Genomic DNA, 15,093 nt, shown 5'->3' with positions numbered 1-15,093 from the left:
ACAGGATCTTCAAACCCTTTCATTATGAATGGGGTTTGGTCTCCTTTCCTTTGAATCAGATATTTTCCAGCTAAAATTGTGTTATATGGCTTAAATTTATATTAATAAACATTAATAGTTGAATAAATACGTAAATTTATTAGCAACTTTCTTCAGAAATTATACTTTATAATTTTCAGAGATAATATATAGGACATAGTAGCTTTGGAGTCACCTAAATGATTAATTAGATCCATTCACATTAGACAGTGTGCTGGTTTGAAGGTTTTAACTTGACTTTGTGTGTACAGTATGGAATTTGCTCAGCCTTTGAAAATAGTTTTGGATTGATGACACATCTGTACTTTTTGGTTTCCTTACTGGAACTCTGTCTTCTTTGACAGACAGATATGTTGCTCTTTTATTCTTGTTTAGAAAAGGTTATCTAAAGTTTAGTTCCCCTCAGAATTCAAGTGGAAAGTAAAAGTACAGGTCACAGGGAGAATTTCATGTGGGTATTCAGTGACAAATGAGCTAAGCTTGGTAGCCTTTTGAAATAAAATAGGCAACTTCGGAAAACTGACTCTGAATTAGGGTCTTATACCTTTATAAAAAATTACTTTTTAGATTGGAAATTGAGAAGTTTCTGGTCAGTACTTTTTTTGCCATTGGTCCAATTCTGTTCAGAAGTTAAGGGGCTTAAAATTCTGACCTTTTGGTTCTCTAAAGAACGAGATTTATGAGAATTCCCTGGCAATGCGGTGGTTAGGACTCAGCACTTTCACTGCCAGTGCCTGGATTCAACCCTGACTGGGGAACTTAACCTACATGCCAAGCAGTGTGTCCGGACAAAAAAAGAGTAAGACTTCCTTACTATATAATAGTAATACCTAGGAAAACTATGTTATTTAACTTGACTATGTCTCTAGCCGGAGAAGGCAATGGCACCCCACTCCAGTACTCTTGCCTGGAAAATCCCATGGATGGAGGAGCCTGGTGGGCTGCAGTCCATGGGGTCACTGAGGGTCGGACACGACTGAGCGACTTCACTTTCACTTTGCACTTTCATGCATTGGAGAAGGAAATGGCAGCCCACTCCAGTGTTCTTGCCTGGAGAATCCCAGGGACGGGGGAGCCTGGTGGGCTGCCGTCTGTGGGGTCGCACAGAGTCGGACACGGCTGAAGTGACTTAGCATATGTCACTAGTAAATATAGGAAAATATTTCTTACCAAACTTTCCTACGGATGATAACAAAAAGAAATTGTTGAAAATCAAGGATCCAGTGTTTTAAGCCATATTATTCACCAGCCACTTACCAGATGCAGTCTGTGGGTTTAGTGCTGCTCCTTAACAATGCAGGGTTGATTATAAAGATAAGCCAAAGTTCCTGCCCCAGATACAGGGGAAGGGGCAGAATTGAACCATTTAGATATAAAAAATGCTTTACATGTATTTATTTTGACACTTAATCTTGTTAATCTATTGCTATATAGCCCTGTTTTTCTAATGAGGGATTTTGAGTTCAGAGAGGTGAAACTGAAATTTTATACATACTGCCCTTCTGAAAGACAGGAATAAGTAGTCAGACAAAATGATGGTTGCTAGGTGAGCACTGTAACAAAGTGCTAGTAAGACAGCTCAGAAAGAAAAAGAATCCCATCTTATGTAGAGATCAATAGAAACTTTGTGAGGGGAATTCAGTTTGACCTTGAATAGAAAGAAGAGACTTGGGTTTAGGAATCCATTTTTACCATTGGAACACCCTTATCTAAGAGAGACCTCAAATAGACATTTTGGGTTTGGGAAAGTTGCCAAGTCTTGTCTTTAAGATTTGAGTTAAATTCTAGGGTTCCAAATTCTCTTTTTAAAACCCCAGACTTGACCATAGAGTTTATAGAGGTGATATAGGAGTGTTGCCTATATCTTGTATAGGATTGGAATTTGCACTTGTTTTATTGATATCATCCTATTTTCTTCCTTCCCTACTTCTAATTATTGTGGTGGGTGGGAATTTGAGATGGGAGGTCTTCAGGATGATGTGGAAATAGTCTGTCCCTTCAACTTCAAGTTTGTACCAAGTGGCTGCTGAATGACTGGAAATCATTGACTTGGCCTGGAGACTCAAGACTTTGATAAAATGCTCATTCTTTTAGACAGGGTCCTTTAGTTTGGGAAATAACTCCTAAAAGTGTAAGACGGAAAGGAATGACTGGGTGTGGGGAGATTTTTCCCACACCCAGTGGGAGAGGGCTGGAGAGGTGGCTGGAGAAAAAACAGTAGAAATGAGAAGAAATATGACATTTTATTTATCTTGGCCAGAGAGCCTGTTAAGTGTTTGGGTCAGGAAAAAAACTAGGTTTGTGGCCTAAAATAATCATTCAGTAGACCTGATAGACTCTCCATGCCCCATTCTCCTTGGAAGGAGGAATTTGGAATTCATGTTTATTTAAAATAGTTGCTCCTTCATCTTGAAGTGTTTTTTATAAAAAGCTTAATTCTGAGTAGCCAGCCTCAGTAAAACAATTTTGCCAGCCGTCGGTTACTTGAACATCCCCCAAATAAAGGTAAATAAGACTAACTACTCATAGACCGCAGTGGTCTCTCCTGAAGTTCTGTAACCATTTTTCCTAAAGGAATGGAGACAGTTCCATTTATCTAGAAGGGATTATTACTGTGTCAGTCTGTGTATGTACACATACATGTTTTGTGCAGGTGCTTCCCTCTCCTCAAACGTTTTAGAGTTGATGGCTTTGTCCCTGATTGTTCAGTATAATAGTTTGCAGTCACTAAGAGAGCTTGTGTAGTAATGCTTGCTTTATTTTTTTTCTCTTCCACTCTTGTTTTATTTTTTACTTTTTTTTTTCTTTGTGATGTGACATTTTCAGCTGATGTATTGAAAGCAAATCCTTCTAATTTGGAAGCCCAGATCACAAGAGTGAGTTTTTCTACTAGTGTCTTTAGCTGTATATCTTTTTCTGTGTGTGTCTTTCCACCCTTTCCCTCTCCCAATTCAAAAATACTCAAAACACATTTCATAAATATTAGATAAGAAAATTCCTCTGTCTGTTCAGCATCATGCCTTTCCACAAAGCAATGTCCACTTTATATTGGGTCAAATTCCTTTTCTCAGTGCTGTTGTAAAAAGCATAGGTTAATGTATGTGTTTTGTTTTGGTTTGTTTGCTTTTATATTCTCTAGTATGTTGAAACTGATTTTAGTTCTGTCTTCATTGCAGATAGATATGTCTGGATTCTTGTCATCAGTGTGTCATAACACTGTTGTTATTTTTTGGTTGTTGTTTTTGTTTTAAGGATAATTATGTATAGTATCTTCTGAGAATAAAAGACCCATTCTTTCATCAGGATTTTAAGTAATAAATTCTTTGGCTTATCTATTCTCCCATCTCATTCCCTGGTTGTTCCTCTTGGGGCCATGAAGGAATGAAAAGCCACACCTATTACTTTGTAATTTCAGCAGACTGACCAGATGAAAGTGGTCAGACTGGTGAGCTCTGAACATGCAAGCATTGGAAGACGGTTTGATTAATTCACAGGAAAACTGTTCATGATGAAAAGAATAGCACCTTTTAATGGGGAAAGCAAAGTAGGCTTTCTATTTGTTAGTCTGATTCAGATAACCTTCCCATGTAAGCTGTACATTGCTTTTTAAGATCTTACACCTGGGTAATTTTCTGTACTGGCTTAACCCCTTTCTGTTCTCTTTGGCTTGTGTTATTACAGTTTAACTCATATTCTATTTGTCTAGTTTTGCATCCTGAAAGAGCAGGTGATTAAATAGTCCCTTTTCTTTTCTCCTAGTGTTCTAAAATTTGTTTGTTGCTTCTGAAATTATTTAATTTTGGCCAATAAAGCAAATGGTATGCTGTCCTAATTAGGAATGCAGATACTCCAGGTGCTTTACCCAGAGTAATCAGCCATTGTGTTTTCAATTACCATAAGAGTACAACAATGTATATTCTACACTATGCTAAAACCATTGATTATGGATAAAAATTCTGAAGGCCTTGCTTTCAGGATCCCCAAGTTATTCTAAATCACCCACTCCCTGTTCCTTTCTTTTGTTACCTCAGAGATTGAAAGATCTCAAGCAGAGAGAGTTTGCTCGAAATGTCTCCTCAAGATCCCGCAAGGATGAGAAGAAACAGGAGAAAGCCCTACGGCGGCTCCACGAGTTGGCAGAGCAAAGAAAACAAGCTGAATGGTGAGGACACTGTCTCTCTGAGGGCTTACAAATAATTAATAATTTTTAAGATTTAAGAATTTAATAATCCTTTTCTTAAAAAATTAAGGTATAATTGACATATAATCCTTAAATTTTAAATAGATCTTCTTTCAAGCTAAAAGAATATCTATACTTGGAGTATAATATACTGATTAAGAATATGCACTCCTGGAACTTCCCTGATGGTCCAGTGGTTAAGGGACCATCTGCCTTGCAGTGTAGGGGATGTGGGTTCGATCCCTGATAGAGGGAACTAAAATCCCACATGGATCAGAGCAGTTGAGCCTACATGCTGCAACTAAGACCCAACACAGCCAAATTAAAAAAAAGAAGAAGAATATATGCTCCTGAGGCCATAAACCTATGATCTGTGTGACCTTAATTATCTAAGCTCTATGCCTCAGTTTCCTTATCTGTAAGATGGAAATGATAATAACTTAATTCTTACAGTTCTTGTGAGAAGTCATTAAGTTGTTATATCAAAGTGCTTACAAAAGAATTCTAGCACATAGAAGATCCTCAGTAAATCAGTAAGTTATGCAAATATTATTCCCATTCTCCATCTTTCCTTGCCTCTCTGCTTGAGGGATCTCAGTGCCCAACCAGGGATTGAACCCCGAGCCATGGCAGTGAAATCGCCAAGTCCTAACCACACCAGGGAATTCCCCTCCCATATTATTCTTATGTAGAAAAGCACATACCTTACAGTATTCTACTGGAGCAGATTTCAGTGTTTTAACTGTGTAGAGTTCAGTCAGTTCAGTTCAGTTCAGTCGCTGAGTCGTGTCCGACTCCTTGCAACCCCGTGAATCGCGCAGCACACCAGGCCTCCCTGTCCATCACCAACTCCCGGAGTTCACTCAAACTTAGGTCCATCGAATTGGTGATGCCATCCAGCCATCTCATCCTCTGTCGTCCCCTTTTCCTCCTGCCCGCAATCCCTCCCAGCATCAGAGTCTTTTCCAATGAGTCAACTCTTCGCATGAGGTGGCCAAAGTACTGGAGTTTCAGCTTTAGCATCATTCCTTCCAAAGAACACCCAGGGCTGATCTCCTTCAGAATGGACTGGTTGGATCTGCTTGCAGTCCAAGGGACTGTCAAGAGTCTTCTCCAACACCACAGTTCAAAAGCATCAATTCTTCGGCGCTCAGCTTTCTTCACAGTCCAACTCTCACATCCATACATGACCACAGGAAAAACTATAACCTTGACTAGACGGACCTTTGTTGGCAAAGTAATGTCTCTGCTTTTGAATATGCTATCTAGGTTGGTTATAACTTTCCTTCCAAGGAGTAAGAGTCTTTTAATTTCATGGCTGCAGTCTCCATCTGCAGTGATTTTGGAGCCCCAAAAAATAAAGTCTGGCACTGTTTCCACTGTTTCCCCATCTATTTGCCATGAAGTAATGGGACCAGATGCCATCATCTTCGCTTTCTGAATGTTGAGCTTTAAGCCAACCTTTTCACTCTCCACTTTCACTTTCATCAAGAGGCTTTTTAGTTCCTCTTCAGTTTCTGCCTTAAGGGTGGTGTCATCTGCATATCTGAGGTTATTGGTATTCCTCCCGGCAATCTTAATTCCAGCTTGTGCTTCTTCCAGCCCAGCGTTTCTCATGATGTACTCTGCATATAAGTTAAATAAGCAGGGTGACAATATACAGCCTTGACGTCCTCCTTTTCCTATTTGGAAACAGTCTGTTGTTCCATGTCCAGTTCTAACTGTTGCTTCCTGACCTGCATATAGGTTTCTCAGGTGGCAGGTCAAGTGGTCTGGTATTCCCATCTCATTCAGAATTTTCCGCAGTTTATTGTGATCCACCCAGTCAAAGGCTTTGGCATAGTCAATAAAGCAGAAATAGATGTTTTTCTGGAACTCTCTTGCTTTTTCGATGATCCAGCAGATGTTGGCAATTTGATCTCTGGTTCCTCTGCCTTTTCTAAAACCAGCTTGAACATCTGGAAGTTCACGGTTCACATATTGCTGAAGCCTGGCTTGGAGAATTTTGAGCATTACTTTACTAGTGTGTGAGATGAGTGCAGTTGTGCGGTAGTTTGAGCATTCTTTGGCATTGCCTTTCTTTGGGATTGGAATGAAAACGGACCTTTTCCAGTCCTGTGGCCACTGCTGAGTTTTCCAAATTTGCTGGCATATTGAGTGCAGCACGTTCACAGCATCATCTTTCAGGATTTGAAATAGCTTAACTGGAATTCCATCATCTCCACTAGCTTTGTTCGTAGTGATGTTTTCTAAGGCCCACTTGACTTCACATTCCAGGATGTCTGGCTCTAGGTGAGTGATCATACCATCGTGATTATCTTGGTCATGAAGATCTTTTTTGTACAGTTCTTCTGTGTATTCTTGCCACCTCTTCTTAATATCTTCTGCTTCTGTTAGTTAGTAATAAGCAATAAAGCCTAGGAGATTCTATTTATTTCTCTACAGATTCCTGCCTTCTTGAGTATTGTTTTTAATGTTCCTTCATGGTTCTTGATGATAAGTATGGGGCTGGTATTTAGCCTTAGGTGGAATTAGCCCCCCTTAGCCCCACCTAGGGCTGCATTCCCAAGCAGCTAGTCTTTGATGGACCTAGTCTTTGAGCATCTGAGAATTCATGAGGTATGTGCCTCAATCTGAAGGATTTAGGTCCCTCTGTTTGTTTTTAAAGGCTGGCCAGGAACAAGAGGAGCTGGTTACAGTGGAAAGAAAAACTATGTGACTTTTAAAAGTTTACAGTGACGTTGAGGCCAGAGTTTTCAAGATCGTGACCTTTCTAGATTTTTGGGTACTTGTTTACTTATTAACTTCTCTTGTGTTTTGGAAAAAGGAGGAAGGAAGAGAACACATATAGTGTAAGTTTTGAAACAGAATTAACCCATGACCTCTAATACTGAGTTACAATGCCTGTAAACTGATTCTGATTCCTTCTTAGCAGTTCTTTATGTAATAAATACATTCCTCTTGGACTTGTTTTAAGGATACTTTCTTTAAAAATATATACCAGACCACTTTTTAGTTCCAGACATATTTTAGTACATGTTTTTCTTCATTGGTGACTTTTAGTTCTTTTTTATGTATTTATTCAATCAAACTGTGCAGCATTAGTACTGTTTAAGAAATAAACAGTTAAAAGATGACCAAGTAAACTCTTGGGAAGATAGAAGAAGGTTTTGATCCATCATCAGGTATATTTCATCATCCTAGGAGTAATGCATGACCCCATAGTATATTGGAGTTGCATGGCAAAGAGTAAGCAAAAGGTCACAATAAATTCTTTTTTATTTCAGTTTGAAGGTTTCTTTCCTATGGGGTGGATTTTGTGACACAGTGAGAGTATCTCTTGCTACCCTAGTCAGGTGGGTTCCATCTTCCAATAACAAGAGTTCAGATAGCAAAGGGGTTACCATATTATCTGAATATATTTGGTCCCTGAGTTTAGGACAACTAGTAGTTAGGGTTTAGATTAAGAGAATTTCATCCAAATAATTGTCTTCAGGTCTTGAGTTTGGCTTAAGAGATACCTGTATAACCCACACTGTAAAAATTTCAGATGTGACAGGAGTTTAAAACACTGGCTCTGAGGCTCCTTGGTGTTTCTGTTTTCAAAGCTGAGAAAGTACTTGGTAGAATCATGATCGTTGTATGGAGTGCCCAGAAGATGTCATAAAACCAAAGCAAATGTTTGGACATGGTGCCAGGAGATAGACACAGACTCTTCATTTCTGTAACAGACATGCTAACCTAACCACAGACCATCAGAGAGTAGCACAGTGGAGGTCTCTGACTGTGTTCAACTCAGGGAATAGGCACATTTTAAAAAATTGAAATCTGAAAGCAGAGAAGAAATCGAGGGTTGTGTTTTTGTTTTGTTTTGTTTTTTAGCTGTACAAAGTACAATTGATCCTTGAACAATGTGGAGGTGAGGGGTGCTGATGACTCCAGTCCCCACACAAACTCATACACCTACACAGTCAGAAATTGTGTATAACTTTATAGTCAGTCTTCTGTATTTGCAGTTCCACATCCAAAGATTCAGTCAGCTGCAAATTGTGTGACATGTATATACTAAAAAAAAAAAAATCTGTATAAGTGGGCCCTTGTATTTCAAACCTGCAAACCCATATCATTCAAGGGTGAACTGTGCAACCTTTGGGAATAAATTTTCAGCCATATGTTTGGTAGCATAATGATGGGTAGGATGGTACAGTAAAAATTGAGAGCAGATACAAGACAGGTGGGCTATGCCAGATGGTAATGATAGTGTATTCAGTTGTGAGGTTAAACCTCAGTATTTAGACAGCTTAGGAAGAAACAGCAGTAACTGTCTATCCCTATGAATGTAGCTCGGTAGATTAGCAATATGAGACTTTGCCTTACCTTACTGAGCAAGTTCCTTCCGTTAGCATAGTGCTGAGGAAGGACCACCATTCAGTGTCTTTAAGATCTGCCTGTGATGAATGGTCAAACATAAGAGAGAAGTGTTTTAGAAGTATGAGGGACTTCCCTGGTGGTCCAACAGTTAAGACTCTGTGCCTCCACTGCAGGGAGCATGGGTTTGATCCCTCCTCAGGGAACTAAGATCCTGCATGCTTTGTGGCACGGCCAAAAAAATAACATAGTATGAAATGTACCCCTAAACCTGTTTTTTTGTTTGTTTTTCATTTTTCTAAACCATTGTATAGTGCACCTGGAAGTGGTCCCATGTTCAGACCAACCACAGTGGCTGTAGATGAAGAAGCTGGAGATGATGAGAAGGATGAATCAGCAACAAACAGTGGCACAAGTACCGCTGCCGCTTGTGGCCTGGGATCTGAATTCTCCACGGATAAAGGAGGCCCATTCACTGCAGTACAAATCACTAATACCACTGGGCTGGCACAGGCTCCTGGGCCAGCCTCTCAAGGCATCAGTTTTGGCATTAAGAATAATCTGGGGACCCCACTACAAAAATTGGGAGTGTCATTTTCCTTTGCCAAGAAGGCTCCTGTCAAGCTCGAATCAATAGCATCAGTTTTCAAGGACCACGCAGAGGAAGGGACCTCTGATGATGGAACAAAAGCTGATGAAAAGGGTGCAGACCAAGGACTGCAGAAGGTGGGAGATTCTGATGGTAGCAGTAATCTCGATGGTAAAAAAGAGGATGAAGACCCTCAGGACGGAGGGTCCCTTGCCTCAACATTATCTAAGTTAAAAAGAATGAAGCGAGAAGAAGGAGCTGGGGCTACAGAGCCAGAGTATTACCACTACATCCCCCCAGCACACTGCAAAGTAAAACCTAATTTTCCTTTTCTGCTCTTTATGAGAGCCAGTGAACAAATGGAAGGTGATAATAGTACACACCCAAAGAATGCCCTAGACAGCAAAAAAAGTAGTTCTCCCAAGCCTAAAGGCTGCATCAAGGTGACAGCAAGCCAAGGACCAGAAAAGACAGTCAGTGAAGTCTCCGAACAGCAAATGGAAACCAGTGCGGCTGAGCCCTCAGAGCCTGGAAGCAAAGCTGAGACAAAGAAGCCCTCAGGAGGGGATGTAAGTGAGCATAGTTTAGAGATTCAGAGTCAGAAGGATTCAGAGATCCAAATGTGTGAGTCTGACCCTCATAAAGAAACTTCTCAGGCTACTCCAGCAGGGAGAGAAAGCCGGGAGGGACCCAAACATCCAACTGGTCCTTTCTTTCCGGTTTTAAGCAAAGATGAAAGCACTGCCCTCCAGTGGCCATCAGAACTGTTAATTTTCACGAAGGCAGAACCCTCCATTTCGTACAGTTGTAACCCTTTGTATTTTGACTTCAAGCTTTCAAGGAACAAAGATGCCAGAGCAAAAGGGACAGAAAAGCCAAAGGACATAGGAGGCTCCTCAAAGGACCATCTCCAAGGCCTTGATCCTAGTGAGCTACATAAAAGCCAGGAGGAGGAAGAGAGTGTTCAACATTCTTCAGGAGGCAGAATCGATGCACCTGCTTCAGGGGCTGCCTGTAGCGGCCTAAATAAGCAGGAGCCGGGGGGTAGCCATGGATCAGAGACAGAAGACACAGGGAGAAGCCTTCCTAGCAAGAAAGAACGATCTGGGAAGTCCCACCGACACAAAAAGAAAAAGAAGCACAAAAAATCCAGCAAACATAAACGGAAACACAGGGCTGACCCAGAAGAGAAAAGCTCTAAGGCAGAATCTGGGGAGAAGTCTAAGAAGCGCAAGAAGCGAAAACGAAAAAAGAATAAATCATCAGCCCCAGCAGATTCTGAACGGGGGCCCAAACCAGAACCCCCTGGTAGTGGTAGCCCTGCACCACCAAGAAGACGGCGGCGAGCCCAGGATGATTCGCAGCGGAGATCCCTTCCAGCTGAGGAAGGGAGCAGCGGCAAGAAGGATGAAGGCGGAGGCAGTGGGAGCGCCCAAGATCATAGTGGGAGGAAACACAGGGGTGAACCTCCCGCATCATCCTGCCAGCGAAGAGCTGGCACCAAGCGGAGCAGCCGATCCAGCCATCGAAGTCGACCCAGTAGTGGAGATGAGGACAGTGATGATGCATCATCACGCCGGCTGCACCAGAAGTCTCCATCCCAGTACAGTGAGGAGGAGGAGGAGGAGGAGGAGGAGGAAGAGGAAGAGTCGGGCAGTGAGCATTCCCGAAGCCGCTCACGGTCTGGCCGGCACCATTCCTCTCGCCATTCCTCCCGGCGCTCTTACTCCAGTAGCTCAGATGCTTCTTCAGACCAGAGCTGCTATAGTAGACAACACAGTTACTCTGATGACAGCTATAGTGACTATAGTGACCGGTCACGAAGGCACTCCAAGCGCTCCCATGACTCTGATGACTCAGACTACGCCAGCTCCAAGCACCGGTCCAAGCGGCACAAATATTCATCTTCTGATGATGACTATAGCCTCAGTGGCAGCCAATCCCGAAGCCGATCTCGGAGTCATACCAGAGAGCGCTCAAGATCCAGGGGCCGTAGCCGCAGCAGCAGCTGTAGTCGCAGCCGGAGCAAAAGGAGAAGCCGCAGCACCACAGCCCACAGCTGGCAGCGGAGTCGGAGCTATAGCCGGGACCGCAGCCGCAGCACCCGGAGCCCTTCACAGAGATCAGGCTCCAGGAAGGGATCGTGGGGGCACGAGAGCCCTGAAGAGAGGCGTTCTGGTCGTCGAGACTTCATTCGCTCTAAAATCTACCGCTCCCAGTCTCCCCATTACTACCGATCAGGCCGGGGAGAAGGTCCTGGGGAGAAGAAGAAAGAAGACGGCAGAGGAGATGATGGTAAGGGAATAGGCCCACCCTCCCAGAACAGCAGCGTTGGCCCAGGAAGAGGGTCAGAAGGTGACTGCAGCCCTGAAGACAAGAACTCTGTCACTGCCAAGCTGCTGCTGGAAAAGATTCAGTCAAGGAAAGTGGAGAGGAAACCCAGTATGAGTGAGGAGGTGCTGGCCACCCCTAATAAAGCCGGTCTCAAGCTCAAGGACCCCCCACAAGGTTATTTTGGACCCAAGCTCCCCCCTTCTCTTGGCAACAAGCCTGTCCTTCCTCTGATAGGGAAGCTCCCAGCTACCCGAAAGCCCAACGCCAAGAAATGTGAAGAGTCTGGCTTAGAAAGGGGAGAAGAGCAAGAACAGTCAGAGACAGAAGAAGGGCCTCCAGGGAATAGTGATGCTCCATTTGGACATCAGTTCCCCTCAGAGGAGACAGCTGGCCCCTTATCAGACCCACCCCCAGAAGAGCCAAAGTCTGAAGAAGCTACTGCTGATCACCCTGTGGCTCCGCTAGGCACCCCAGTGCACTCTGACTGCTATCCTGGGGACCCATCCATCTCCCATAACTACCTCCCTGACCCCAGCGACGGGGACACCCTTGAGTCCCTGGATAGTGGCAGTCAGCCAGGCCCCGTGGAGTCCAGCTTGCTGCCTATAGCATCAGACCTCGAGCCCTTCCCCGGTTACGCACCGCCCAGTGGGGAACCCAGTATTGAGTCAGTTGATGGAGCCGAGGATGCATCCCTCGCCCCACTGGAGAGCCAGCCCATCACCTTCACTCCCGAGGAGATGGAGAAGTACAGCAAGCTCCAGCAGGCCGCACAGCAGCACATCCAGCAGCAGCTTCTGGCCAAGCAGGTGAAGGCCTTCCCCGCTTCGGCCGCCCTGGCCCCAGCCACTCCAGCCTTGCAGCCTATCCACATTCAGCAGCCGGCCACGGCCTCTGCCACCTCCATCACAACTGTGCAGCATGCCATCCTACAGCATCATGCCGCAGCAGCTGCCGCTGCCATTGGCATTCACCCCCACCCTCACCCCCAGCCACTAGCCCAAGTGCATCATATCCCCCAGCCCCACCTGACCCCCATCTCCTTGTCCCACCTCACTCACTCCATCATCCCTGGTCATCCCGCCACCTTTCTGGCTAGCCACCCCATCCACATCATTCCTGCCTCAGCCATCCATCCCGGGCCCTTCACCTTCCACCCTGTTCCACACGCTGCCCTCTACCCTACCCTGCTGGCTCCCCGGCCTGCTGCAGCAGCTGCCACTGCCCTCCACCTTCACCCACTACTTCACCCCATCTTCTCAGGTCAGGACCTGCAGCACCCCCCCAGCCATGGCACATGAGTTAGGGGACAGGAGCCCAGACAGGGCCAGGGAAGGTGACCCATGCATCTTCCTTTGGGGTGTCGAGCCATTAATACCAGCAAGTAGAAGCTGGAATGGGCAGTGTCTGACAGCCAAAGAAGTGAGTTTTGGCTTGCAGGGGTGGTTTTAGATTTGAGGTTTGCTTTGGGTTTACTATCAGGGATTTTTTTTCCCTTTTTCCTTTTCTGTTTGTCCCTCCCTCTCCTGTGTTTCTAGGCTAGGGAACACCAGTAAGTGCTACCCACCCCTCTTCGGCAACATCCCCAAACTGTCGAGTTTAGATACTCCCCTCCTCCCTCTACTTTTTATCCTCTGCACTTCTGTGTATAAATTTTAAAACATTTTCCTCCTCTCTGGTTGGCGGGTTGTCCATCCGGTCCTGCCTTCTCAGTGTCTTTGACCTTGGTGACCTTATTTATCCCGAGTGAGGTGGAAAGGGAGTCTGACCTGGAACCAGATGCCACTCAGGCTGTCATTTGATCCACTTCCCACACAAACAGAGCCACACGTTTGGCACTGTTGTCCTTGTGTCCCTCATCCCAGAAGAGACATCTGCATATCCCAGAAAAGAAGATCGTATCATGAATAGAAGCTGCGGAACAGAGAGGAGCTCATGTGTCCGAAGGGTGTATTTTCTTCTGTCATGTTGATGTTTCCTTCTTAATTTATAGGATTTTTTTAATGTAAAAAATTGCACTGAACTCTATAAACGTAAATGCTGCTTTTTGTAGCTCATATAAAAAAGGTTCCATATTTGTAGTATACTGCAATAATATTTTTTACATCCAGCTCTTTAAGTGATCCTTGTTCTGGTGGCTTTGTGTAAATATGTTTGCCCTAGTTGAATTAAGAAACTTTAAAGGTTATCAAATGAAAACAAAACAAAAAATAAAGTATTTGTTTTCTGCTAGATGCAAAAATGACTAAGCATGTATATTTTATCAAGTTCATGTATTTTTTGAAGTTATGAACCATAAAAATGTTAAAAAGAGGAACATTGCTTAACTTTTTTTTTTGCTGAGACCTAATTTGCAGTAAGTGGTGCCGCCAGTACTGGGAGTTTTGAACTAACGGGCTGCAGTCAGCTAGGGGTATTGAGGAATAGTTTTGACAGTCTCCCTTATGTGGTTTGCCATTTCATACAGAGAAACTGGTGGGCCCCACGGAGGAGGAGAGAGATTCAAGAGCTTTATTCTCTGGAAGCAGTGAGATTCAAAGTGATTGTCCTTGGGGATTCCTGGGTTTCCAGGGTGCCTGTCCCAGGCAGTCCATTTGCCTTCCTAGTACTTAGCCCCCTCTGACAAAAATTTTTCATGTGCCTTTTGGGTTGGCTAGAAACTGAAGTAGAAGTAGACTGGAGCGTGGTAGAGTTGGGACGGTCTTCCTCCTCTAATTGAGGTGAGCACATTTTTAGATTCTGCAGATTTTTTTGCTTTATAGTTTCCATGCCTCTACCCAGCTTAGTTTAGGCAGTAAAGATTCCTTTTTTCTTTTCTCTCATGACACTTAGCAGAGGCAGTACCACCTGAATTCCTCTTCCTCCTCTTCTTACCTTTCACCTGGCTCTCAGTCCTGATGAGTACAATGACCCAAAGGTGTTCATCTTGTAGATCTCGTCTTCTTTGATGTAGTTAGAACTTCCCTGTTGGGAATTTCCTTACCTACTCCTGTGGCTAGAATTGGTTGGCTGGTCACCTGACAGGAAAAACAAAACCCTACGTACATGGGCCAGGGCTCCGTGTTCTGCCTTTCTTCTTCAATGTCCAAGACAGAAAGGCTTTGAGTTCATGTCAAGCAAGTGCTGGGCAAACAGAGACTCTGTTGAGCCTTCTACCTGTTCAGTGCTCCTCATCTGATTCAGAAGCATCACTTTTTTGATAAATAGCACTGGAAAATGAAATCATCTGTTTGAAGTGAAGGGACTCATTTTTCTTTGCTTTCAGCCCATGTAAATATTTAAATAATACAGTATTAACATTTTTGTGCTGCTTCCCATTAGCTTGTAGATTGAGCCATACTCTGGCTGCCTCTCTACCTTCCTGGGGGCAGTTTCCTTTAATTTCCACAATAGTGATTTTAAAACTAAAAGGAGAAACAAAATAATCTATCCTTACTTACAAGCATAACAGATTGTATTTAACTTTATCACATATGATAGAGATATATACGCTGTAAAATTAGGGAAAGGAACTTTCTAATAAACCAATGATTTGTGGAAACTTTAGAGTCTGTCGTGATTGTTGCCCCATCCACTGAGTGGG

At 43.6% G+C, this 15,093-nt stretch overlaps 1 protein-coding gene across 5 annotated transcripts in view; it reads left to right on the top strand.

The window, feature by feature from the left end:
* Nucleotides 1–15,051, top strand: part of GPATCH8 (G-patch domain containing 8) — a 95,191-nt gene extending 80,140 nt beyond the window's left edge. For all 5 annotated transcript variants that reach the window (XM_061392079.1, XM_061392084.1, XM_061392080.1 and 2 more), the window contains 2 exons: nucleotides 4,071–4,201; nucleotides 8,902–15,051. In XM_061392079.1, the coding sequence (XP_061248063.1) occupies nucleotides 4,071–4,201; nucleotides 8,902–12,811 (4,041 nt within the window). In that variant the 3' untranslated portion in view covers nucleotides 12,812–15,051. The remainder of the gene's footprint in view (nucleotides 1–4,070; nucleotides 4,202–8,901) is intronic.
* Nucleotides 15,052–15,093: the final 42 nt, after the last annotated feature.

This window comes from Bos javanicus, chromosome 19 (genome assembly GCF_032452875.1).
Source record: "Bos javanicus breed banteng chromosome 19, ARS-OSU_banteng_1.0, whole genome shotgun sequence".
Lineage (NCBI taxonomy): Eukaryota > Metazoa > Chordata > Mammalia > Artiodactyla > Bovidae > Bos > Bos javanicus.
The sequence above is the reverse complement of the archived record's forward strand: the minus strand, read 5'-3'. Positions and strand labels throughout refer to the sequence as shown.